This window comes from Macrobrachium rosenbergii, chromosome 23, assembly GCF_040412425.1.
Source record: "Macrobrachium rosenbergii isolate ZJJX-2024 chromosome 23, ASM4041242v1, whole genome shotgun sequence".
In the NCBI taxonomy this organism is placed as follows: domain Eukaryota; kingdom Metazoa; phylum Arthropoda; class Malacostraca; order Decapoda; family Palaemonidae; genus Macrobrachium; species Macrobrachium rosenbergii.
The window spans coordinates 36,793,890-36,817,594 of NC_089763.1; the positions used below are offsets into that span (position 1 = coordinate 36,793,890).

Here is a 23,705-nt window from a genome sequence, read left to right on the forward strand (position 1 = left end):
GGATGGGAGATGAAGAGAAATTGTAAAGGTCGGGAAACGGCTGTATGGATTCATGAGAGGAAGAGGGACGGTGGAGGCCATCGTCATGGTAAGACAGCTACAGGAAGAGGCTGGAGGGAAGCCAGGATTTTTATTGTGCATTTATAGACCTGGAGACAGCAGGAGAAGTGACGTTTTGGTGTTTGAGGAAGAGGAAAGCCCCAGAAAAGTTGGTTAGGCTGGTCGAGATGACATATCAGAGAATGAACGCAAAAGATGGTATGGGCATGTGTTAAGGATGGATGACGAGGAGGGAGTGAAGAAGGCTTGGGAAGAACCTGTTAGAGGAAGATCGAGAGGGAGACAGAATTAAATGGCGAGATAAAGTGAAGGAAGATATGGAGAGAAGAGGTTTGGTGGAGGATGATGCCTTTGATAGAAGGCAGTGCAGAAGGCGCATCTGGCAACCGACCCCTCTTTCTCTCTCTCTCTCTCTCTCTCTCTCTCTCTCTCTCTCTCTCTCTCTCTCTCTCTCTCTCTCTCTCAGCCAGAATCCTTCACGTCTTCAGTTTATTACTATACTAACGCGAGGTCTTCTGAAGCCCCCATGAAGCTGGATTCGGAGCCAGGATCCTTCACATATATTATAACACTAACGAGAGGTCCTGCGAAGCTCCTCGAAGCTGGACTTGAAGCCTGAATCCTTCTCCGCCTCCTCCTCTTCCTCCTCCTCCTACCCGTCTTCAGAGAGTACCAGAGGGCATATTCGAAAACTAAACTATACATCAATCATCAAGAGTTGTTAAGCAGGTCGACACACAAACGAAAGTTGCAATACAAGAAACATGGAAGGGATTGGCAAAAAGAAAGTTTGAGAGCACCAACAGGCCAGAGATCCCCTGGACAAGAGAAGCAGAAAGAAGGGAACAAGATCCTCAGTCAAGCTGAACTAACTTTCCTCCTGCCCATTATTTTGCACCTCTTAAAGTGGTGACCATGGAGTGGTTCCCAGAGCCATTAGCGGACACAGACGGCGACCTAGCCTTGGCTCTGTGAACTACCCCACGCCCCTAACGGACTAAATACGGCGCTGTAACAAGCGTTCGGGCGTGCTGACTCTCGTCGGCAAATCACCAGCGTCATTAGCGGACCCATACGGCGCACTCCCAAGTGCGTATTGACGCGAGTATCCCACTCCAATTAAGAGGGCAATAGTGAGCATGGACGGGGAGTTTCCCGTGCAAGTATGTGTAAATGTGTATGAGAGTGAATGCTATGTGAGCGCGCTCAATTGTTTGTGTGTATGCAAGGGGGTGTATATGAGGGGGTTTTTAGGTAGGTAGGAAGGTGGGAGAGGGTAGGGATAGGTAGGTAGGAGGGAGGGAGGGTGGGAGTAAGAGTATGCAAGGTTTTGTGAGTACTTGCAGTGTTCCTCTTCATTTCTGAATAATCCATCTCTCTCTCTTTTTCTCTATTTCCTTCTTTCTTGTAGTTTTTTCCTCATCGTTGTTTCTAACAGAGATCGCCTGAGATGACAGTGTGAAAAAAAAAACTGAAGATGGCAAAATGAACAGAACAAAGGCCCGCCACACCACCGACAGCACCAGCAGTTGGGGGGCTGCTGTCCGAACACCGGACCCGCCACACCACCGACAGGGCCAGGCCAAGAGGAGCCGCCGCCGAAACGTGGTGGAGACCCGCAACGGTCGGGATGGGTGAACGACCAGCAGTTGTGGGGCTGCTGGCCGGTCACCGGACCTGCCACACCACTGACAGGACCAGGCCTAGTAAAGCGGAGCCGCCGCCGACACGTGGTGGAGACTCGCAATGGTCGGGAAGGGTGAGCGACCAGCAGTTGGGGGGCTGCTGGCCGGTCACCGGACCCGCCACACCACCGACAGGACCAGGAGCCCCGGAGCCACACCGTGGTGGAGACCCGCAATGGTCGGGAAGGGTGAGCGACCAGCAGTTGGGGGCTGCTGGCGGTCACCGGACCCGCCACACCACCAACAGGACCAGGCCTAGCCAAGAGGAGCCGCCGCCGACACGTGGTGGAGACCCGCAATGGTCGGGAAAGGGTGAGCGACCAGCAGTTGCTGGGGCTGCTGCCACACCACCAACAGGACCAGGTCACCGGACCCGCCACACCACCGGGAAGGGTGAGCGACCAGGCTGCCGGTCACCGACCCGCCACACCAGGCCTAGCCAAGAGGAGCCGCCGCCGACGACACGTGGTGGAGACCCGCAATGGTCGGGAAGGGTGAGCGACCAGCAGTTGGGGGCTGCTGGCGGTCACCGGACCCGCCACACCACCAACAGGACCAGGCCTAGCCAAGAGGAGCCGCCGCCGACACGTGGTGGAGACCCGAATGGTCGGGAAAGGTGAGCGACCAGCAGTTGGGGCTGCTGGGGGGCTGCTGGACCAGGTCACAAGAGGACCCGCCACACCACCGAGGCTGCAGGCGGTCACGGACCGCCACACCCACCAGCCCAGACCAGCCAAGAGGAGCCGCCGCCGACACGTGGTGGAGACCAATGGTCGGGAAAGGTGAATGGTCGGTCACCGGGAAAGGTGAGCGACCAGCAGTTGGGGGCTGCTGGCGGTCACCGGACCCGCCACACCACCAACAGGACCAGGCCTAGCCAAGAGGAGCCGCCGCCGACACGTGGTGGAGACCCGCAATGGTCGGGAAAGGTGAGCGACCAGCAGTTGGGGGGCTGCTGGCCGGTCACCGGACCCGCCACACCACCAACAGGACCAGGCCTAGCCAAGAGGAGCCGCCGCCGACACGTGGTGGAGACCCGCAATGGTCGGGAAAGGTGAGCGACCAGCAGTTGGGGGGCTGCTGGCCGGTCACCGGACCCGCCACACCAGCAGTGGTGGAGACCTGCTGGCGGGAAAGGTGAGCGACCAGCAGTTGGGGGCTGCTGGCGGTCACCGGACCCGCCACACCACCAACAGGACCAGGCCTAGCCAAGAGGAGCCGCCAGACACGTGGTGGAGACCCGACATGGTGGTGGAGAAGGTGAGCGACCAGCATGGACCCGCCACACCACCAACAGGAAAGGTGAGCGACGACACGTGGTGGAGAGCAGACCAGCAGTTGGGGGCTGCTGGCGGTCACGGACCCGCCACACCACCACCAACAGGACCAGGTGGTAGCCAAGAGGAGCCGCCGAGCCGACACGTGGTGGAGACCGCAATGGTCGGGAAAGGTGAGCGACCAGCAGTTGGGGGCTGCTGGCGGTCACCGGACCCGACCCACACCACCAACAGGACCAGGCCAAGCCAAGAGGAGCCGCCGCCGACACGTGGTGGAGACCCGCTGGCCGGTCAATGGTCGGGAAAGGTGAGCGACCAGCAGTTGGGGGCTGCTGGCGGTCACCGGACCCGCCACACCACCAACAGGACCAGGCCTAGCCAAGAGGAGCCGCCGCCGACACACGTGGTGGAGACCCGCAATGGTCGGGAAAGGTGAGCGACCAGCAGTTGGGGGGCTGCTGGCCGGTCACCGGACCCGCCACACCACCAACAGGACCAGGCCTAGCCAAGAGGAGCCGCCGCCGACACGTGGTGGAGACCCGCAATGGTCGGGAAAGGTGAGCGACCAGCAGTTGGGGGCTGCTGGCGGTCACCGGACCCGCCACACCACCAACAGGACCAGGCCTAGCCAAGAGGAGCCGCCGCCGACACGTGGTGGAGACCCGCGGTCAACCCGCCACACCACCAACAGGTCGGGAAAGGTGAGCGACCAGCAGTTGGGGGGGCTGCTGGCCGGTCACCGGACCCGCCACACCACCAACAGGACCAGGCCCAGCCAAGAGGAGCCGCCCGACACGTGGTGGAGACCCGCAATGGTCGGGAAAGGTGAGCGACCAGCAGTTGGGGGCTGCTGGCGGTCACCGGACCCGCCACACCACCAACAGGACCAGGCCTAGCCAAGAGGAGCCGCCGCCGACACGTGGTGGAGACCCGCAATGGTCGGGAAAGGTGAGCGACCAGCAGTTGGGGGCTGCTGGCGGTCACCGGACCCGCCACACCACCAACAGGACCAGGCCTAGCCAAGAGGAGCCGCCGCCGACACGTGGTGGAGACCCGCAATGGTCGGGAAAGGTGAGCGACCAGCAGTTGGGGGGCTGCTGGCCGGTCACCGGACCCGCCACACCACCAACAGGACCAGACCAAGGCCAAGAGGAGCCGCCGCCGACACCTGTGGTGGAGACCCGCAATGGTCGGGAAAGGTGAGCGACCAGCAGTTGGGGGCTGCTGGCGGTCACCGGACCCGCCACACCACCAACAGGACCAGGCCTAGCCAAGAGGAGCCGCCGCCGACACGTGGTGGAGACCCGCAATGGTCGGGAAAGGTGAGCGACCAGCAGTTGGGGGGCTGCTGGCCGGTCACCGGACCCGCCACACCACCGACAGGACCAGGCCTAGCCAAGCGGAGCCGCCGCCGACACCTGGTGGAGACCCGCAATGGTCGGGAAAGGTGAGCGACCAGCAGTTGGGGGGCTGCTGGCCGGTCACCGGACCCGCCACACCACCAACAGGACCAGGCCTAGCCAAGAGGAGCCGCCGCCGACACGTGGTGGAGACCCGCAATGGTCGGGAAAGGTGAGCGACCAGCAGTTGGGGGCTGCTGGCGGTCACCGGACCCGCCACACCACCAACAGGACCAGGCCTAGCCAAGAGGACCAGACACCTGGTTGGCAACAGCCAGGGAAAGGGGCGACCTGGGGCTGCTGGCCGGTCACCGGTCACCCGCCACACCACCAACAGGACCAGGCCTAGCCAAGAGGAGCCGCCGACCTGGTGGAGACCCGCCGGGAAAGGTGAGCGACCAGCAGTTGGGGGCTGCTGGCGGTCAGACCCGCCACACCACCAACAGGACCAGGCCAAGCCAAGAGGAGCCGCCGCCCGACACGTGGTGGAGACCCGCAATGGTCGGGAAAGGTGAGCGACCAGCAGTTGGGGGGCTGCTGGCCGGTCACCGGACCCGCCACACCACCAACAGGACCAGGCCTAGCCAAGAGGAGCCGCCGCCGACACCTGGTGGAGACCCGCAATGGTCGGGAAAGGTGAGCGACCAGCAGTTGGGGGCTGCTGGCGGTCACCGGACCCGCCACACCACCAACAGGACCAGGCCTAGCCAAGAGGAGCCGCCGACACGTGGTGGAGACCCGCAATGGTCGGGAAAGGTGAGCGACCAGCAGTTGGGGGCTGCTGGCGGTCACCGGACCCGCCACACCACCAACAGGACCAGGCCTAGCCAAGAGGAGCCGCCGCCGACACCTGGTGGAGACCCGCAATGGTCGGGAAAGGTGAGCGACCAGCAGTTGGGGGCTGCTGGCGGTCACCGGACCCGTCACCGGACCCGCCACACCACCGACACAGGACCAGGCCTAGCCAAGAGGAGCCGCCCGACACCTGGTGGAGACCCGCGGTGGGCAATGGTCGGGAAAGGTGAGCGACCAGCAGTTGGGGGCTGCTGGCCGGTCACCGGACCCGCCACACCACCAACAGGACCAGGCCAGCCAAGAGGAGCCGCCGCCGACACGTGGTGGAGACCCGCAATGGTCGGGAAAGGTGAGCGACCAGCAGTTGGGGGCTGCTGGCGGTCACCGGACCCGCCACACCACCAACACCAACAGGACCAGGCCTAGCCAAGAGGAGCCGCCGCCGACACGTGGTGGAGACCCGCAATGGTCGGGAAAGGTGAGCGACCAGCAGTTGGGGGCTGCTGGCGGTCACCGGACCCGCCACACCACCAACAGGACCAGGCTCAGCCAAGAGGAGCCGCCGCCGACACGTGGTGGAGACCCGCAATGGTCGGGAAAGGTGAGCGACCAGCAGTTGGGGGCTGCTGGCCGGTCACCGGACCCGCCACACCACCAACAGGACCAGGCCCAGCCAAGAGGAGCCGCCGCCGACACCGTGGTGGAGACCCGCAATGGTCGGGAAAGGTGAGCGACCAGCAGTTGGGGGCTGCTGGCCGGTCACCGGACCCGCCACACCACCAACAGGACCAGGCCCAGCCAAGAGGAGCCGCCGCCGACACCTGGTGGAGACCCGCAATGGTCGGGAAAGGTGAGCGACCAGCAGTTGGGGGCTGCTGGCGGTCACCGGACCCGCCACCCAACAGGACCAGGCCAAGCCAAGAGGAGGAGCCGCCGACACGTGGTGGAGACCCGCAAATGGTCGGGAAAGGTGAGCGACCAGCAGTTGGGGGCTGCTGGCGGTCACCGGACCCGCCACACCACCAACAGGACCAGGACCGACACCTGGTGGAGACCCCAATGGTCGGGAAAGGTGAGCGACCAGCAGTCACCGGACCCGCCACACCACCAACAGGACCAGGCCGCCGCCGCCGACACCTGGTGGAGACCCGCAATGGTCGGGAAAGGTGAGCGACCAGCAGTTGGGGGCTGCTGGCGGTCACCGGACCCGCCACACCACCAACAGGACCAGGCCTAGCCAAGAGGAGCCGCCGCCGACACGTGGTGGAGACCCGCAATGGTCGGGAAAGGTGAGCGACCAGCAGTTGGGGGCTGCTGGCGGTCACCGGACCCGCCACACCACCAACAGGACCAGGCCTAGCCAAGAGGAGCCGCCGCCGACACCTGGTGGAGACCCGCAATGGTCGGGAAAGGTGAGCGACCAGCAGTTGGGGGCTGCTGGCGGTCACCGGACCCGCCACACCACCGACAGGACCAGGCCCAGCCAAGAGGAGCCGCCGCCGACACGTGGTGGAGACCCGCAATGGCGGGAAAGGTGAGCGACCAGCAGTTGGGGGCTGCTGGCGGTCACCGGACCCGCCACACCACCGACAGGACCAGGCCTAGCCAAGAGGAGCCGCCCGACACCTGGTGGAGACCCCAACGGTCGGGAAAGGTGAGCGACCAGCAGTTGGGGGCTGCTGGCGGTCACCGGACCCGCCACACCACCGACAGGACCAAGCCAAGAGGAGCCGCCGCCGACACCTGGTGGAGACCCGCAATGGTCGGGAAAGGTGAGCGACCAGCAGTTGGGGGCTGCTGGCGGTCACCGGACCCGCCACACCACCAACAGGACCAGGCCTGAGCCAAGAGGAGCCGCCGCCGACACACCTGGTGGAGACCCGCAATGGTCGGGAAAGGTGAGCGACCAGCAGTTGGGGGCTGCTGGCGGTCACCGGACCCGCCACACCACCAACAGGACCAGGCCCAGCCAAGAGGAGCCGCCGCCGACACCTGGTGGAGACCCGCAATGGTCGGGAAAGGTGAGCGACCAGCAGTTGGGGGCTGCTGGCGGTCACCGGACCCGTCACCAGGACCAAGCCCCGCCGACACCTGGTGGAGACCAACGGTCGGAAAGGTGGCGACCAGCAGTTGGGGGCTGCTGGCGGTCACCTGGGACCCGACCCGCCACACCACCGACAGGACCAAGCCAAGAGGAGCCGCCGCCGACACCTGGTGGAGACCCGCAATGGCCGGGAAAGGTGAGCGACCAGCAGTTGGGGGCTGCTGGCGGTCACCGGACCCGCCACACCACCGACAGGACCAGGCCCAGCCAAGAGCCGCCGCCGACACCTGGTGGAGACCCGCAATGGTCGGGAAAGGTGAGCGACCAGCAGTTGGGGGCTGCTGGCGGTCACCGGACCCGCCACACCACCGACAGGACCAGGCCCAAGCCAAGAGGGCCGCCGACACCTGGTGGAGGCAACGGCCGGGAAAGGTGAGCGACCAGCAGTTGGGGGCTGCTGGCCGGTCACCGGACCCGCCACACCACCAACAGGACCAGGCCAAGCCAAGAGGAGCCGCCGCCGACACCTGGTGGAGACCCGCAATGGTCGGGAAAGGTGAGCGACCAGCAGTTGGGGGCTGCTGGCGGTCACCGGACCCGCCACACCACCAACAGGACCAGGCCTAGCCAAGAGGAGCCGCCGCCGACACGTGGTGGAGACCCGCAATGGTCGGGAAAGGTGAGCGACCAGCAGTTGGGGGCTGCTGGCGGTCACCGACCCGCCACACCCGCCAGGACCAGCCAGACCAGCCAGAGGAGCCGCCGCCGACACCTGGTGACACGTGGTGAAGACCCCAACGGTCGGGAAAGGTGAGCGACCAGCAGTTGGGGGCTGCTGGCCGGTCACCGGACCCGCCACACCACCGACAGGACCAGGCCAGCCAAGAGGAGCCGCCGCCGACACCTGGTGGAGACCCGCAATGGTCGGGAAAGGTGAGCGACCAGCAGTTGGGGGGCTGCTGGCCGGTCAACGGACCCGCCACACCACCGACAGGACCAAGCCAAGAGGAGCCGCCGCCGACACCTGGTGGAGACCCGCAATGGTCGGGAAAGGTGAGCGACCAGCAGTTGGGGGCTGCTGGCGGTCACCGGACCCGCCACACCACCAACAGGACCAGGCCAAGCCAAGAGGAGCCGCCGCCGACACCTGGTGGAGACCCGCAATGGTCGGGAAAGGTGAGCGACCAGCAGTTGGGGGCTGCTGGGTCACCGGACCCGCCACACCACCGACAGGACCAGGCCAAGAGGAGGAGCCGCCGACACCTGGTGGAGACCCGCAACGGCGGGAAAGGTGAGCGACCAGCAGTTGGGGGCTGCTGGCGGTCACCGGACCCGCCACACCACCGACAGGACCAGGAGCCAAGAGGAGCCGCCGCCGACACCTGGTGGAGACCCCAATGGTCGGGAAAGGTGAGCGACCAGCAGTTGGGGGCTGCTGGCGGTCACTGGACCCGCCACACCACCGACAGGACCAGGCCTAGCCAAGCGGAGCCGCCGCCGACACCTGGTGGAGACCCGCAATGGTCGGGAAAGGTGAGCGACCAGCAGTTGGGGGCTGCTGGCGGTCACCGGACCCGCCACACCACCAACAGGACCAGGCCAGCCAAGAGGAGCCGCCGCCGACACCTGGTGGAGACCCGCAATGGTCGGGAAGGGTGAGCGACCAGCAGTTGGGGGCTGCTGGCGGTCACCGGACCCGCCACACCACCAACAGGACCAGGCCCAGCCAAGAGGAGCCGCCGCCGACACCTGGTGGAGACCGCAATGGTCGGGAAAGGTGAGCGACCAGCAGTTGGGGGCTGCTGGCCGGTCACCGGACCCGCCACACCACCAACAGGACCAGGCCTAGCCAGCCAAGAGGAGCCGCCGACACCTGGTGGAGACCTGCAACGGCCGAGCGACCAGCAGTTGGGGGGCGCTGGTCACCGGACCCGCCACACCACCGACAGGGACCAAGCCAAGAGGAGCCGCCGCGACACCTGGTGGAGACCCGCAACGGGGGAAAGGTGAGCGACCAGCAGTTGGGGGCTGCTGGCCGGTCACCGGACCCGCCACACCACCAACAGGACCAGGCCTAGCCAAGAGGAGCCGCCGACACTGCGTGGTGGAGACCCGCAATGGTGGAGGAAACGGCCGGGAAAGGTGAGCGACCAGCAGTTGGGGGCTGCTGGCCGGTCACCGGACCCGCCACACCACCAACAGGACCAGGCCCAGCCAAGAGGAGCCGCCGCCGACACCTGGTGGAGACCCGCAATGGCGGGAAAGGTGAGCGACCAGCAGTTGGGGGCTGCTGGCGGTCACCGGACCCGCCACACCACCAACAGGACCAAGCCAAGAGGAGCCGCCGCCGACACCTGGTGGAGACCCGCAACGGCCGGGAAAGGGCGAGCGACCAGCAGTTGGGGGCTGCTGGCCGGTCACCGGACCCGCCACACCACCGACAGGACCAGGCCAAGAAGAGGAGCCGCCGACACCGTGGTGGAGACCCGCAATGGTCGGGAAAGGTGAGCGACCAGCAGTTGGGGGCTGCTGGCTGGCCGGTCACCGGACCCGCCACACCACCAACAGGACCAGGCCTAGCCAAGAGGAGCCGCCGCCGACACCTGGTGGAGACCCGCAATGGTCGGGAAAGGTGAGCGACCAGCAGTTGGGGGGCTGCTGGCCGGTCACCGGACCCGCCACACCACCAACAGGACCAGGCCAAGCCAAGAGGAGCCGCCGCCGACACCTGGTGGAGACCCGCAACGGTCGGGAAAGGTGAGCGACCAGCAGTTGGGGGCTGCTGGCGGTCACCGGACCCGCCACACCACCAACAGGACCAGGCCTAGCCAAGAGGAGCCGCCGCCGACACCTGGTGGAGACCCGCAATGGTCGGGAAAGGTGAGCGACCAGCAGTTGGGGGCTGCTGGCGGTCACCGGGCCACACCACCACAGGAGCCCCGCCGACACCTGGTGGACCGGGACAGGACCAGCAGTTGGGGGCTGCTGGCGGTCACCGGACCCGCCACACCACCGACAGGACCAAGCCAAGAGGAGCCGCCGCCGACACCTGGTGGAGACCCGCAACGGTCGGGAAAGGCGAGCGACCAGCAGTTGGGGGCCTGCTGGCCGGTCACCGGACCCGCCACACCACCAACAGGACCAAGCCAAGAGGAGCCGCCCGCCGACACCTGGTGGAGACCCGCAATGGTCGGGAAAGGTGAGCGACCAGCAGTTGGGGCTGCTGGCCGGTCACCGGACCCGCCACACCACCAACAGGAGCCAGGACACCTGGTGGAGACCCGAAACGGCCGGGAAGGGTGAGCGACCAGCAGTTGGGGGCTGCTGGCCGTCACCGACCCGCCACACCACCGACAGGTGGTGGAGAGCCCGACACCTGGTGGAGAAAGGTGAGCGACCAGCAGTTGGGGGCTGCTGGCGGTCACCGGACCCGCCACACCACCCAGGACCAGGACCAGGACACCTGGTGGAGACCCGCAACGGCCGGGAAAGAGCGACCAGCAGTTGGGGGCTGCTGGCGGTCACCGGACCCGCCACACCACCGACAGTGGAGACCCGCACACCTGGTGGTCGGGAAGGGTGAGCGACCAGCAGTTGGGGGGCTGCTGGCCGGTCACCGGACCCGCCACACCACCGACAGGACCAGGCCTAGCCAAGAGGAGCCGCCGCCGACACGTGGTGGAGACCCGCAATGGTCGGGAAAGGTGAGCGACCAGCAGTTGGGGGGCTGCTGGCCGGTCACCGGACCCGCCACACCACCAACAGGACCAGGCCTAGCCAAGAGGAGCCGCCGCCGGGAAAGGTGAGCGACCAGCACTGCTGGTGGAGAGGCCCCTGGTGGAGACCCGCAATGGTCGGGAAAGGTGAGCGACCAGCAGTTGGGGGGCTGCTGGCCGGTCACCGGACCCGCCACACCACCAACAGGACCAGGGCCAGCCACCTGGTGGAGACCGCAACGGCGGGAAAGAGGACCAGCAGTTGGGGGCTGCTGGCCGGTCACCGACCCGCCACACCACGTGACAGGAGACCAAGAGCAGCCGCCGACACCTGGGTCGGGAAGGGTGAGCGACCAGCAGTTGGGGGCTGCTGGCGGTCACCGGACCCGCCACACCACCAACAGGACCAGGCCTAGCCAAGAGGAGCCGCCGCCGACACCTGGTGGAGACCCGCAATGGTCGGGAAGGTGAGCGACCAGCAGTTGGGGGCTGCTGGCGGTCACCGGACCCGCCACACCACCAGGACCAAGCCCAGAGGACCAGGACACCTGGTGGAGAGCCGGGGAAGGGTGAGCGACCAGCAGTTGGGGGCTGCTGGCCGGTCACCGACCCGCCACACCACCGACAGGTGGTGGAGAGGAGCCGCCGCCGACACCTGGTGGAGACCCAAACGGTCGGGAAAGGTGAGCGACCAGCAGTTGGGGGGCTGCTGGCCGGTCACCGGACCCGCCACACCACCGACAGGACCAGGCCTAGCCAAGAGGAGCCGCCGCCGACACCTGGTGGAGACCCGCAACGGTCGGGAAGGGTGAGCGACCAGCAGTTGGGGGCTGCTGGCGGTCACCGGACCCGCCACACCACCGACAGGACCAGGCCAGCCAAGAGGAGCCGCCGCCGACACCTGGTGGAGACCGCAATGGTCGGGAAGGGTGAGCGACCAGCAGTTGGGGGCTGCTGGCGGTCACCGGACCCGCCACACCACCAACAGGACCAGGCCCAGCCAAGAGGAGCCGCCGCCGACACCTGGTGGAGACCCGCAATGGTCGGGAAAGGTGAGCGACCAGCAGTTGGGGGCTGCTGGCGGTCACCGGACCCGCCACACCACCAACAGGACCAAGCCAAGAGGAGCCGCCGCGACACCTGGTGGAGACCAGTTGGGGGCTGCTGGCGGACGGACCCGGGAAATGGTCGGGAAAGGTGAGCGACCAGCAGTTGGGGGCTGCTGGCGGTCACCGGACCCGCCACACCACCGACAGGACCAGGCCAGCCAAGAGGAGCCGCCGCCGACACCTGGTGGAGACCCGCAATGGTCGGGAAGGGTGAGCGACCAGCAGTTGGGGGGGCTGCTGGCGGTCACCGGACCCGCCACACCACCGACAGGACCAAGCCAAGAGGAGCCGCCGCCGACACGTGGTGGAGACCCGCAATGGTCGGGAAGGGTGAGCGACCAGCAGTTGGGGGGCTGCTGGCCGGTCACCGGACCCGCCACACCACCGACAGGACCAGGCCTAGCCAAGAGGAGCCGCCGCCGACACCTGGTGGAGACCCGCAACGGTCGGGAAGGGTGAGCGACCAGCAGTTGGGGGCTGCTGGCCGGTCACCGGACCCGCCACACCACCGACAGGACCAGGACCAAGCCAAGAGGAGCCGCCGCCGACACCTGGTGGAGACCCGCAATGGCCGGGAAGGGTGAGCGACCAGCAGTTGGGGGGCTGCTGGCCGGTCACCGGACCCGCCACACCACCAACAGGACCAGGCCAAGCCAAGAGGAGCCGCCGCCGACACCTGGTGGAGACCCGCAACGGCCGGGAAGGGTGAGCGACCAGCAGTTGGGGGGCTGCTGGCCGGTCACCGGACCCGCCACACCACCGACAGGACCAAGCCAAGAGGAAGCCGCCGCCGACACACTGGTGGAGACCCGCAACGGTCGGGAAGGGTGAGCGACCAGCAGTTGGGGGCTGCTGGCGGTCACCACCACCGGCCGCCACCACCGACACCTGGTGGGACCAGGCCTGAGCGACCAGAGGGGCTGCTGGCCGTCACCACACTGGTGGAGGAGACCCCAACAATGGCCGGGAAGGGTGAGCGACCAGCAGTTGGGGGCTGCTGGCCGGTCACCGACCCGCCACACCACCGACAGGACCAGGCCAAGCCAAGAGGAGCCGCCGCCGACACCTGGTGGAGACCCGCAACGGTCGGGAAGGGTGAGCGACCAGCAGTTGGGGGCTGCTGGCCGGTCACCGGACCCGCCACACCACCGACAGGACCAGGCCAAGCCAAGAGGAGCCGCCGCCGACACCTGGTGGAGACCCGCAACGGCCGGGAAGGGTGAGCGACCAGCAGTTGGGGGCTGCTGGCGGTCACCGGACCCGCCACACCACCGACAGGACCAAGCCAAGAGGAGCCGCCGCCGACACCTGGTGGAGACCCGCAACGGCTGGGGAAGGGTGAGCGACCAGCAGTTGGGGGCTGCTGGCCGGTCACCGGACCCGCCACACCACCGACAGGACCAGGCCAGCCAAGAGGAGCCGCCGCCGACACCTGGTGGAGACCCGCAACGGTCGGGAAAGGGTGAGCGACCAGCAGTTGGGGGCTGCTGGCGGTCACCGGACCCGCCACACCACCGACAGGACCAGGGCCAAGAGGAGAGCCGCCGACACCTGGTGGAGACCCGCAACGGCGGGAAGGGTGAGCGACCAGCAGTTGGGGGCTGCTGGCCGGTCACCGGACCCGCCACACCACCGACAGGACCAGGCCCAAGAGGAGCCGCCGCCGACACCTGGTGGAGACCCGCAACGGTCGGGAAGGGTGAGCGACCAGCAGTTGGGGGCTGCTGGCCGGTCACCGGACCCGCCACACCACCGACAGGACCAGGCTAGCCAAGAGGAGCCGCCGCCGACACCTGGTGGAGACCCGCAACGGTCGGGAAGGGTGAGCGACCAGCAGTTGGGGGCTGCTGGCGGTCACCGGACCCGCCACACCACCGACAGGACCAAGCCAAGAGGAGCCGCCGACACCTGGTGGAGACCCGCAACGGCCGGGAAGGGCGAGCGACCAGCAGTTGGGGGCTGCTGGCCGGTCACCGGACCCGCCACCACCACCGACAGGACCAAGCCAAGAGGAGCCGCCGCCGACACCTGGTGGAGACCCGCAACGGTCGGGAAGGGTGAGCGACCAGCAGTTGGGGGCTGCTGGCGGTCACCGGACCCGCCACACCACCGACAGGACCAGGCCTAGCCAAGAGGAGCCGCCGCCGACACCTGGTGGAGACCCGCAACGGTCGGGAAGGGTGAGCGACCAGCAGTTGGGGGCTGCTGGCGGTCACCGGACCCGCCACACCACCGACAGGACCAGGCCAAGAGGAGCCGCCAGCCGACACCTGGTGGAGACCCGCAACGGTCGGGAAAGGTGAGCGACCAGCAGTTGGGGGCTGCTGGCCGGTCACCGGACCCGCCCACACCACCGACAGGACCAAGCCAAGAGGAGCCGCCGCCGACACCTGGTGGAGACCCGCAACGGTCGGGAAAGGTGAGCGACCAGCAGTTGGGGGCTGCTGGCCGGTCACCGACCCGCCACACCACCGACAGGACCAGGCCTAGAGAGGAGCCGCCGCCGACACCTGGTGGAGACCCGCAACGGTCGGGAAGGGTGAGCGACCAGCAGTTGGGGGCTGCTGGCCGGTCACCGGACCCGCCACACCACCGACAGGACCAGGCCAAGAGGAGGAGCCGCCGCCGACACCTGGTGGAGACCGCAACGGTCGGGAAGGGTGAGCGACCAGCAGTTGGGGGCTGCTGGCCGGTCACCGACCCGCCACACCACCGACAGGACCAGGCCTAGCCAAGAGGAGCCGCCGCCGACACCTGGTGGAGACCCGCAACGGTCGGGAAGGGTGAGCGACCAGCAGTTGGGGGCTGCTGGCCGGTCACCGGACCCGCCACACCACCGACAGGACCAGGCCTAGCCAAGAGGAGCCGCCGCCGACACCTGGTGGAGACCCGCAACGGTCGGGAAGGGTGAGCGACCAGCAGTTGGGGGGCTGCTGGCCGGTCACCGGACCCGCCACACCACCGACAGGACCAGGCCAAGAGGAGCCGCCGCCGACACCTGGTGGAGACCAGCAACGGTCGGGAAGGGTGAGCGACCAGCAGTTGGGGGGCTGCTGGCCGGTCACCGGACCCGCCACACCACCGACAGGACCAGGCCAAGAGCCAAAGGAGCCGCCGCCCGACACCTGGTGGAGACCCGCAACGGCCGGGAAGGGTGAGCGACCAGCAGTTGGGGGCTGCTGGCGGTCACCGGACCCGCCACACCACCGACAGGTGAGGGCAACGCCGGGAAGGGTGAGCGACCAGCAGTTGGGGGGCTGCTGGCCGGTCACCGGACCCGCCAAACCACCGACAGGACCAGACCTAGCCAAGAGGAGACGCCGCCGCCACCTGGTGGAGACCCGCAACGGTCGGGAAGGGTGAGCGACCAGCAGTTGGGGGGCTGCTGACCGGTCACCGGACCAGCCAAACCACCGACAGGACCAGACCTAGCCAAGAGGAGCCGCCGCCGACACGTGGTGGAGACCCGCAAAGGCAGGGAAGGGTGAGCGACCAGCAGTTGGGGGGCTGCTGGCCGGTCACTGGAACCGCCACACCACCGACAGGACCAAGCCTAACCAAGAGGAGCCGCCGCCGACACCTGGTGGAGACCCGCAACGGCAGGGAAGGGGGAGCGACCAGCAGTTGGGGGGCTGCTGGCCGGTCACCGGACCCGCCACACCACTGACAGGACCAGGCCTAGCCAAGAGGAGCCGCCGCCGCCACCTGGTGGAGACCCGCAACGGTCGGGAAGGGTGAGCGACCAGCAGTTGGGGGCTGCTGGCCGGTCACCGGACCCGCCACACCACCGACAGGACCAGGCCAAGAGGAGCCGCAGCCGACACGTGGTGGAGACCCGCAACGGTCGGGAAAGGTGAGAGACCAGCAGTTGGGGGGCTGCTGGCCGATCACCGGACCCGCCACACCACCGACAGGACCAAGCCAAGAGGAGCCGCCGCCGACACCTGGTGGAGAACCGCAACGGTCGGGAAGGGTGAGCGACCAGCAGTTGGGGGGCTGCTGTCCGGTCACCGAACCCGCCACACCACCGACAGGATCAGGCCAAGAGGAGCCGCCGCCGACACCTGGTGGAGACCCGCAACGGTCAGGAAGGGTGAGAGACCAGCAGTTGGGGGGCTGCTGGCCGATCACCGGACCCGCCACACCACCGACAGGACAAGGCCTAGCCAAGAGGAGCCGCCGCCGCCACCTGGTGGAGACCCGTAACGGTCGGTAAGGGTGAGCGACCAGCAGTTGGGGGGCTGCTGGCCGGTCACCGGACCCGCCACACCACCGACAGGACCAGGCCAAGAGGAGCCGCCGCCGACACGTGGTGGAGACCAGCAACGGTCGGGAAGGGTGAGCGACCAGCAGTTGGGGGGCTGCTGGCCGGTCACCGGACCCGCCACACCACCGACAGGACCAGGCCAAGAGGAGCCGCCGCCGACACGTGGTGGAGACCCGCAACGGTTGGGAAGGGTGAGCGACCAGCAGTTGGGGGGCTGCTGGCCGGTCACCGGACCCGCCACACCACCGACAGGACCAGGCCAAGAGGAACTGCCGCTGACACGTGGTGGAGACCCGCAACGGTCGGGAAGGGTGAGCGACCAGCAGTTGGGGGGCTGCTGGCCGGTCACCGGACCCGCCACACCACCAACAGGACCAGGCCAAGAGGAGCCGCCACCGACACGTAGTGGAGACCCGCCACGGTCGGGAAGGGTGAGTAACCAGCAGTTGGAGGGCTGCTGGCCGAACACCGGACCCGCCACAACACCGACAGGACCAGGCCTAGCCAAGAGGAGCCGCCGCCGCCACCTGGTGGAGACCCGCAACGGCCGGGAAGGGTGAGCGACCAGCAGTTGGGGGGCTGCTGGCCGGTCACCGGACCCACCACACCAACGACAGGACAAGGCCTAGCCAAGAGGAGCCGCCGCCGACACGTGCTAGAGACCCGCAACGGTCGGGAAGGCTGAGCGACCAGCAGATGGGGGGCTGCTGGCCGGTCACCAGACCCGCCACACCACCGACAGGACCAGGCCTAGCCAAGAGGAGCCGCCGGCGCCACCTGGTGGAGACCCGCAACGGTCGGGAAGGGTGAGCGACCAGCAGTTGGGGGGCTGCTGGCCGGTCACCGGACCCGCCACACCACCGACAGGACCAGGCCAAGAGGAGCCGCCGCCGACACTTGGTGGAGACCCGCAACGGTCGGGAAGGGTGAGCGACCAGCAGTTGGGGGGCTGCTGGACGGTCACCGGACCCGCCACACCACCAACAGGACCAGGCCTAGCCAAGAGGAGCTGCCGCCGCCACCTGGTGGAGACCCGCAACGGCCGGGAAGGGTGAGCGACCAGCAGTTGGGGGGCTACTGGCCGGTCACCGGACCCGCCACACCACCGACAGGACAAGGCCTAGCCAAGAGGAGACACCGCCGCCACCTGGTGGAGACCCGCAACGGTCGGGAAGGGTGAGTGACCAGCAGTTGGGGGGCTGCTGGCCGATCACCAGACCTGCCACACCACCGACAGGACAAGGCCTAGCCAAGAGGAGCCGCCACCGACACGTGGTGGAGACCCGCAACGGTCGGGAAGGGTGAGCGACCAGCAGTGGGGGGGCTGCTGGCCGATCACCGAACCCGCCACACCACCGACAGGACCAGGCCAAGAGGAGCCTCCGCCGACACATAGTGGAGACCCGCAACGGTCGGGAAGGGTGAGAGACCAGCAGTTGGGAGGCTGCTGGCCGATCACCAGACCTGCCACACCACCGACAGGACAAGGCCTAGCCAAGAGGAGCCGCCGCCGACACGTGGTGGAGACCCGCAACGGTCGGGAAGGGTGAGCGACCAGCAGTTGGGGGGCTGCTGGCCGATCACCGAACCCGCCACACCACGGACAGGACCAGGCCAAGAGGAGCCGCCGCCGACACGTGGTGGAGACCCGCAACGGTCGGGAAGGGTGAGCGACCAGCAGTTGGGGGGCTGCTGGCCGATCACCAGACCCGCCACACCACCGACAGGACCAGGCCTAGCCAAGAGCAGCCGCCGGCGCCACCTGGTGGAGACCCGCAACAGCCAGGAAGGGTGAGCGACCAGGAGTTGGGGGTCTGCTGGCCGGTCACCGGACCCGCCACACCACCGACAGGACCAGCCCTAGCCAAGAGGAGCCGCCGCTGACACGTGGTGGAGACCCGCAACGGTCGGGAAGGGTGAGCGACCAGCAGTTGGGGGGCTGCTGGCCGGTCACCGGACCCGCCACACCGCCGACATGACCAGGCCTAGCCAAGAGGAGCCGCCGCCGCCACCTGTTGGAGACCCGCAACGGCCGGGAAAGGTGAGCGACCAGCAGTTGGGGGGCTGCTGGCCAGTCACCGGACCAGCCACACCACCGACAGGACCAGGCCTAGCCAAGAGGAGCCGCCGCCGCCACCTGGTGGAGACCCGCAATGGTCGGGAAGGGTGAGCGACCAACAGTTGGGGGGCTCCTGGCCGGTCACCGGACCCGCCACACCACTGACAGGACCAGGCCAAGAGGAGCCGCCGCCGACACGTGGTGGAGACCCGCAACGGTCGGGAAGGGTGAGAGACCTGCAGTTGGGGGGCTGCTGGACGATCACCGGACCCGCCACACCACTGACAGGACCAGGCCAAGAGGAGCCGCCGCCGACACGTGGTGGAGACCCGCAACGGTCGGGAAGGGTGAGAGACCAGTAGTTGGGGGGCTGCTGGCCGATCACCGGACCCGCCACACCACTGACAGGACCAAGCCAAGGAAGCCGCCGCCGACACGTGGTGGAGACCCGCAACGGTCGGGAAGGGTGAGAGACCTGCAGTTGGGGGGCTGCTGGCCGGTCACCAAACCCGCCACACCACCGACAGGACCAGGCCAAGAGGAGCCGCCGCCAAAACGTAGTGGAGACCCGCAACGGTCGGGAAGGATGAGCGACCAGCAGTTGGGAGGCTGCTGGCCGGTCACCGGACCCGCCACACCACCGACATGACCAAGCCAAGAGGAGGCGCCGCCGACACGTGGTGGAGACCCGCAACGGTCGGGAAGGGTGAGCGACCAGCAGTTGGGGGGCTGCTGGCTGGTCACCAGACCCGCCACACCACCGACAGTACCAGGCGAAGAGGAGCCACTGCCGACACCTGGTGGAGACCCGCAACGGTCAGGAAGGGTGAGCGACCAGCAGTATGGGGGCTGCTGGCCGGTCACCGGACCCGCCACACCATCGACAGGACCAGGCCAAGAGGAGGCGCCGCCAACACCTGGTGGAGACCCGCAACGGTCGGGAAGGGTGAGCGACCAGCAGTTGGGGGGCTGCTGGTTGGTCACCGGACCCGCCACACCACCGACAGGACCAGGCCTAGCCAAGAGGAGCCGCCGCCGCCACCTGGTGGAGACCCGCAACGTTCGGGAAGGGTGAGCGACCAGCAGTTGGGGGCTGCCGGCCGGTCACCGGACCCGCCACACCACCGACAGGACCAGGCCAAGAAGAGCCGCCGCCGCCACCTGGTGGGGACCCGCAACAGCCAGGAAGGGTGAGCGACCAGCAGTTGGGGGGCTGCTGGCCGGTCACCGGACCCGCCACACCACCGACATTACCAGGCCAAGAGGAGCCGCCGCCGACACGTGGTGGAGACCCGCAACGGTCGGGAAGGGTGAGCGACCAGCAGTTGGGGATTGCTGGCCGGTCACCGGACCCGCCACACCACCGACAGGACCAGGCCTAGCCAGGAGGAGCCGCCGCCGACACCTGGTGGAGACCCGCAATGGCCGGGAAGGGTGAGCGATCAGCAGTTGGGGGCTGCTGGCCGGTCACCGGACCCGCCACACCACCGACAGGACCAGGCCAAGAGGAGGCGCCGCCAACACCTGGTCGAGACCCGCAACACCCGGGAAGGGTGAGCGACCAGCAGTTGGGGGGCTGCTGGCCGGTCACCGGACCCGCCACACCACCAACAGGACCAGGCCTAGCCAAGAGGAGCCGCCGCTGACACCTGGTGGAGACCCGCAACGACCGGGAAGGGTGAGCGACCAGCAGTTGGGGGCTGCTGGCCGGTCACCGGACACGCCACACCACCGACAAGACCAGGCCTAGCCAAGAGGAGCCGCCGACGCCACCTGGTGGAGATCCGCAACGGCCGGGAAGGGTGAGCGACCAGCAGTTGGGGGGCTGCTGGCCGGTCACCGGACCCGCCATACCACCGACAGAACCAGGCCTAGCCAAGAGGAGCCGCCGCCGCCACCTGGTGGAGACCCGCAATGGTCGGGAAGGGTGAGCGACCAGCAGTTGGGGGGCTGCTGGCCGGTCACCGGACCCGCCACACCACTGACAGGACCAGGCCAAGAGGAGCCGCCGCCGACACGTGGTGGAGACCCGCAACAGTCGGGAAGGGCGAGAGACCTGCAGTTGGGGGGCTGCTGGCCGATCACCGGACCTGCCACACCACTGACAGGACCAGGCCAAGAGGAGCCGCCGCCGACACGTGGTGGAGACCCGCAACGTTCGGGAAGGGTGAGAGACCAGTAGTTGGGGGACTGCTGGCCGATCACCGGACCCGCCACACCACTGACAGGAACAAGCCAAGGAAGCCGCCGCCGACACGTGGTGGAGACCCGCAACGGTCGGGAAGGGTGAGAGACCTGCAGTTGGGGGGCTGCTGGCCGGTCACCAAACCCGCTACACCACCGACAGGACCAGGCCAAGAGGAGCCGCCGCCAAAACGTAGTGGAGACCCGCAACGGTCGGGAAGGATGAGCGACCAGCAGTTGGGGGGCTGCTGGCCGGTCACCGGACCCGCCACACCACCGACATGACCAAGCCAAGAGGAGGCGCCGCCGACACGTGGTGGAGACCCGCAACGGTCGGGAAGGGTGAACGACCAGCAGTTGGGGGGCTGCTGGCTGGTCACCAGACCCGCCACACCACCGACAGGACCAGGCGAAGAGGAGCCACCGCCGACACCTGGTGGAGACCCACAACGGTCGGGAAGGGTGAGCGACCAGCAGTATGGGGGCTGCTGGCCGGTCACCGGACCCGCCACACCATCGACAGGACCAGGCCAAGAGGAGGCGCCGCCAACACCTGGTGGAGACCCGCAACGGTCGGGAAGGGTGAGCGACCAGCAGTTGGGGGGCTGCTGGCTGGTCACCGGACCCGCCACACCACCAACAGGACCAGGCCTAGCCAAGAGGAGCCGCCGCCGCCACCTGGTGGAGACCCGCAATGGTCGGGAAGGGTGAGCGACCAGCAGTTGGGGGCTGCTGGCCGGTCACCGGACCCGCCACACCACCGACAGGACCAGGCCAAGAAGAGCCGCCGCCGCCACCTGGTGGGGACCCGCAACAGCCGGGAAGGGTGAGCGACCAGCAGTTGGGGACTGCTGGCCGGTCACCGGACCCGCCACACCACCGACAGGACCAGGCCTAGCCAGGAGGAGCCGCCGCCGACACCTGGTGGAGACCCGCAATGGCCGGGAAGGGTGAGCGATCAGCAGTTGGGGGGCTGCTGGCCGGTCACCGGACCCGCCACACCACCGACAGGACCAGGCCAAGAGGAGGCGCCGCCGACACCTGGTTGAGACCCGCAACACCCGGGAAGGGTGAGCGATCAGCAGTTGGGGGGCTGCTGGCCGGTCACCGGACCCGCCACACCACCGACAGGACCAGGCCTAGCCAAGAGGAGCCGCCGCTGACACCTGGTGGAGATCTGCAACGGCCGGGAAGGGTGAGCGACCAGCAGTTGGGGGGCTGCTGGCCGGTCACCGGACCCGCCACACCACCGACAGGGCCAGGCCTAGCCAAGAGGAGCCAATGCCGACACCTGGTGGAGACCCGCAACGGCCGGGAAGGGTGAGCGATTAGCAGTTGGGGGGCTGCTGGCCGGTCACCGGACCCGCCACACCACCGACAAGACCAGGCCTAGCCAAGAGGAGCCGCCAACGCCACCTGGTGAAGATCCGCAACGGCCGGGAAGGGTGAGCGACCAGCAGTTGGGGGGCTGCTGGCCGGTCACCGGACCCGCCACACCACCAACAGAACCAGGCCAAGAAGAGCCGCCGCTGACATGTGGTGGAGACCCGCAACGGTCGGGAAGGGTGAGCGACCAGCAGTTGGGGGGCTGCTGGCCGATCACCGGACCCACCACACCACTGACAGGACCAGGCCAAGAGGAGCCGCCGCCGACACGTGGCGGAGACCAGCAACGGTCGGGACGGGTGAGCAACCAGCAGTTGGGCGGCTGCTGGCCGGTCACCGGACCCGCCACACCACCGACAGGACCAGGCCAAGAGGAGCCGCCCCGACACGTGGTGGAGACCCGCAACGGTAGGGAAAGGTGAGCGACCAGCAGTTGGGGGGCTGCTGGCCGATCACCGGACCCGCCACACCACCGACAAGACCAGGCCTAGCCAAGAGGAGCAGCCTCAGACACCTGGTGGAGACCCGCAACGGTCGGGAAGGGTGAGCGACCAGCAGTTGGGGGGCTGCTGGCCGGTCACCGGACCCGCCACACCACCGACAGGACCAGGCCTAGCCAAGAGGAGCCGCCGCCGACACGTGGTGGAGACCCGCAGCGGTCGGGAAGGGTAAGCGACCAGCAGTTGGGGGGCTGCTGGCCGGTCACCGGACTTGCCACACCACTGACAGGACCAGGCCAAGAGGAGCCGCCGCCGACACGTGGTGGAGATCCGCAACGGTCGGGAAGGGTGAGCGACCAGCAGTTGGGGGGCTGCTGGCCGGTCACCGGACCCGCCACACCACCGGCAGGACCAGGCCTAGCCAAGAGGAGCCACCGCTGACACCTGGTGGAGACCCGCAACGGTCGGGAAGGGTGAGCGACCAGCAGTTGGGGGGCTGCTGGCCGATCACCGGACCCGCCACACCACCAACAGGACCAGGCCAAGAGGAGCCGCCGCCAACACCTGGTGGAGACCCGCAACGGTCGGGAAGGGTGAGCGACTAGCAGTTGGGGGGCTGCTGGCCGGTCACCGGACCCGCCACACCACCTGCAGGACCAGGCCAAGAGGAGCCGCCGCCGACACCTGGTGGAGACCCGCAACAGTCAGGAAGGGTGAGCGACCAGTAGTTGGGGGGCTGCTGGCAGGTCACCGGACCCGCCACACCACCGACAGTACCAGGCCAAGAGGAGTTGCCACCAACACGTAGTGGAGACCCGCAACGGTCGGGAAGGGTGAGCGACCAGCAGTTGGGGAGCTGCTGGCCGGTCACCGGACCCGCCACACCACCGACAGTACCAGGCCAAGAGGAGTCGCCGCCGACACGTAGTGGAGACCCGCAACGGCCAGGAAGGGTGAGCGACCAGCAGTTGGGGGGCTGCTGGCCGGCCACCGGACCCGCCACACCACCGACAGGACCAGGCCAAGAGGAGGCGCCGCCGACACCTGGTGGAGACCCGCAACGGTCGGGAAGGGTGAGCGACCAGCAGTTGGGGGGTTGCTGGCCGGTCACCGGACCCGCCACACCACCGACAGTACCAGGCCAAGAGGAGCCGCCGCCGACACCTGGTGGAGACCCGCAATGGTCGGGAAGGGTGAGCGACCAGCAGTTGGGGGGCTGCTTGCCTGTCACCGGATCCGCCACACCACCGACAGGACCAGGCCAAGAGGAGGCGCCGCCAACA

General features: G+C 67.8%; 1 protein-coding gene across 1 annotated transcript in view; it reads left to right on the top strand.

Annotated features, from left to right (window-relative positions):
* The first annotated feature begins 2,990 nt into the window (after positions 1 to 2,990).
* LOC136851087 (hepatitis A virus cellular receptor 1-like) overlaps positions 2,991 to 23,705 on the top strand; it is a 74,054-nt gene continuing 53,339 nt past the window's right edge. The window contains exon 1 of the mRNA XM_067125057.1: positions 2,991 to 3,195. Coding sequence (XP_066981158.1) covers positions 2,991 to 3,195 — 205 coding nt within the window. The remainder of the gene's footprint in view (positions 3,196 to 23,705) is intronic.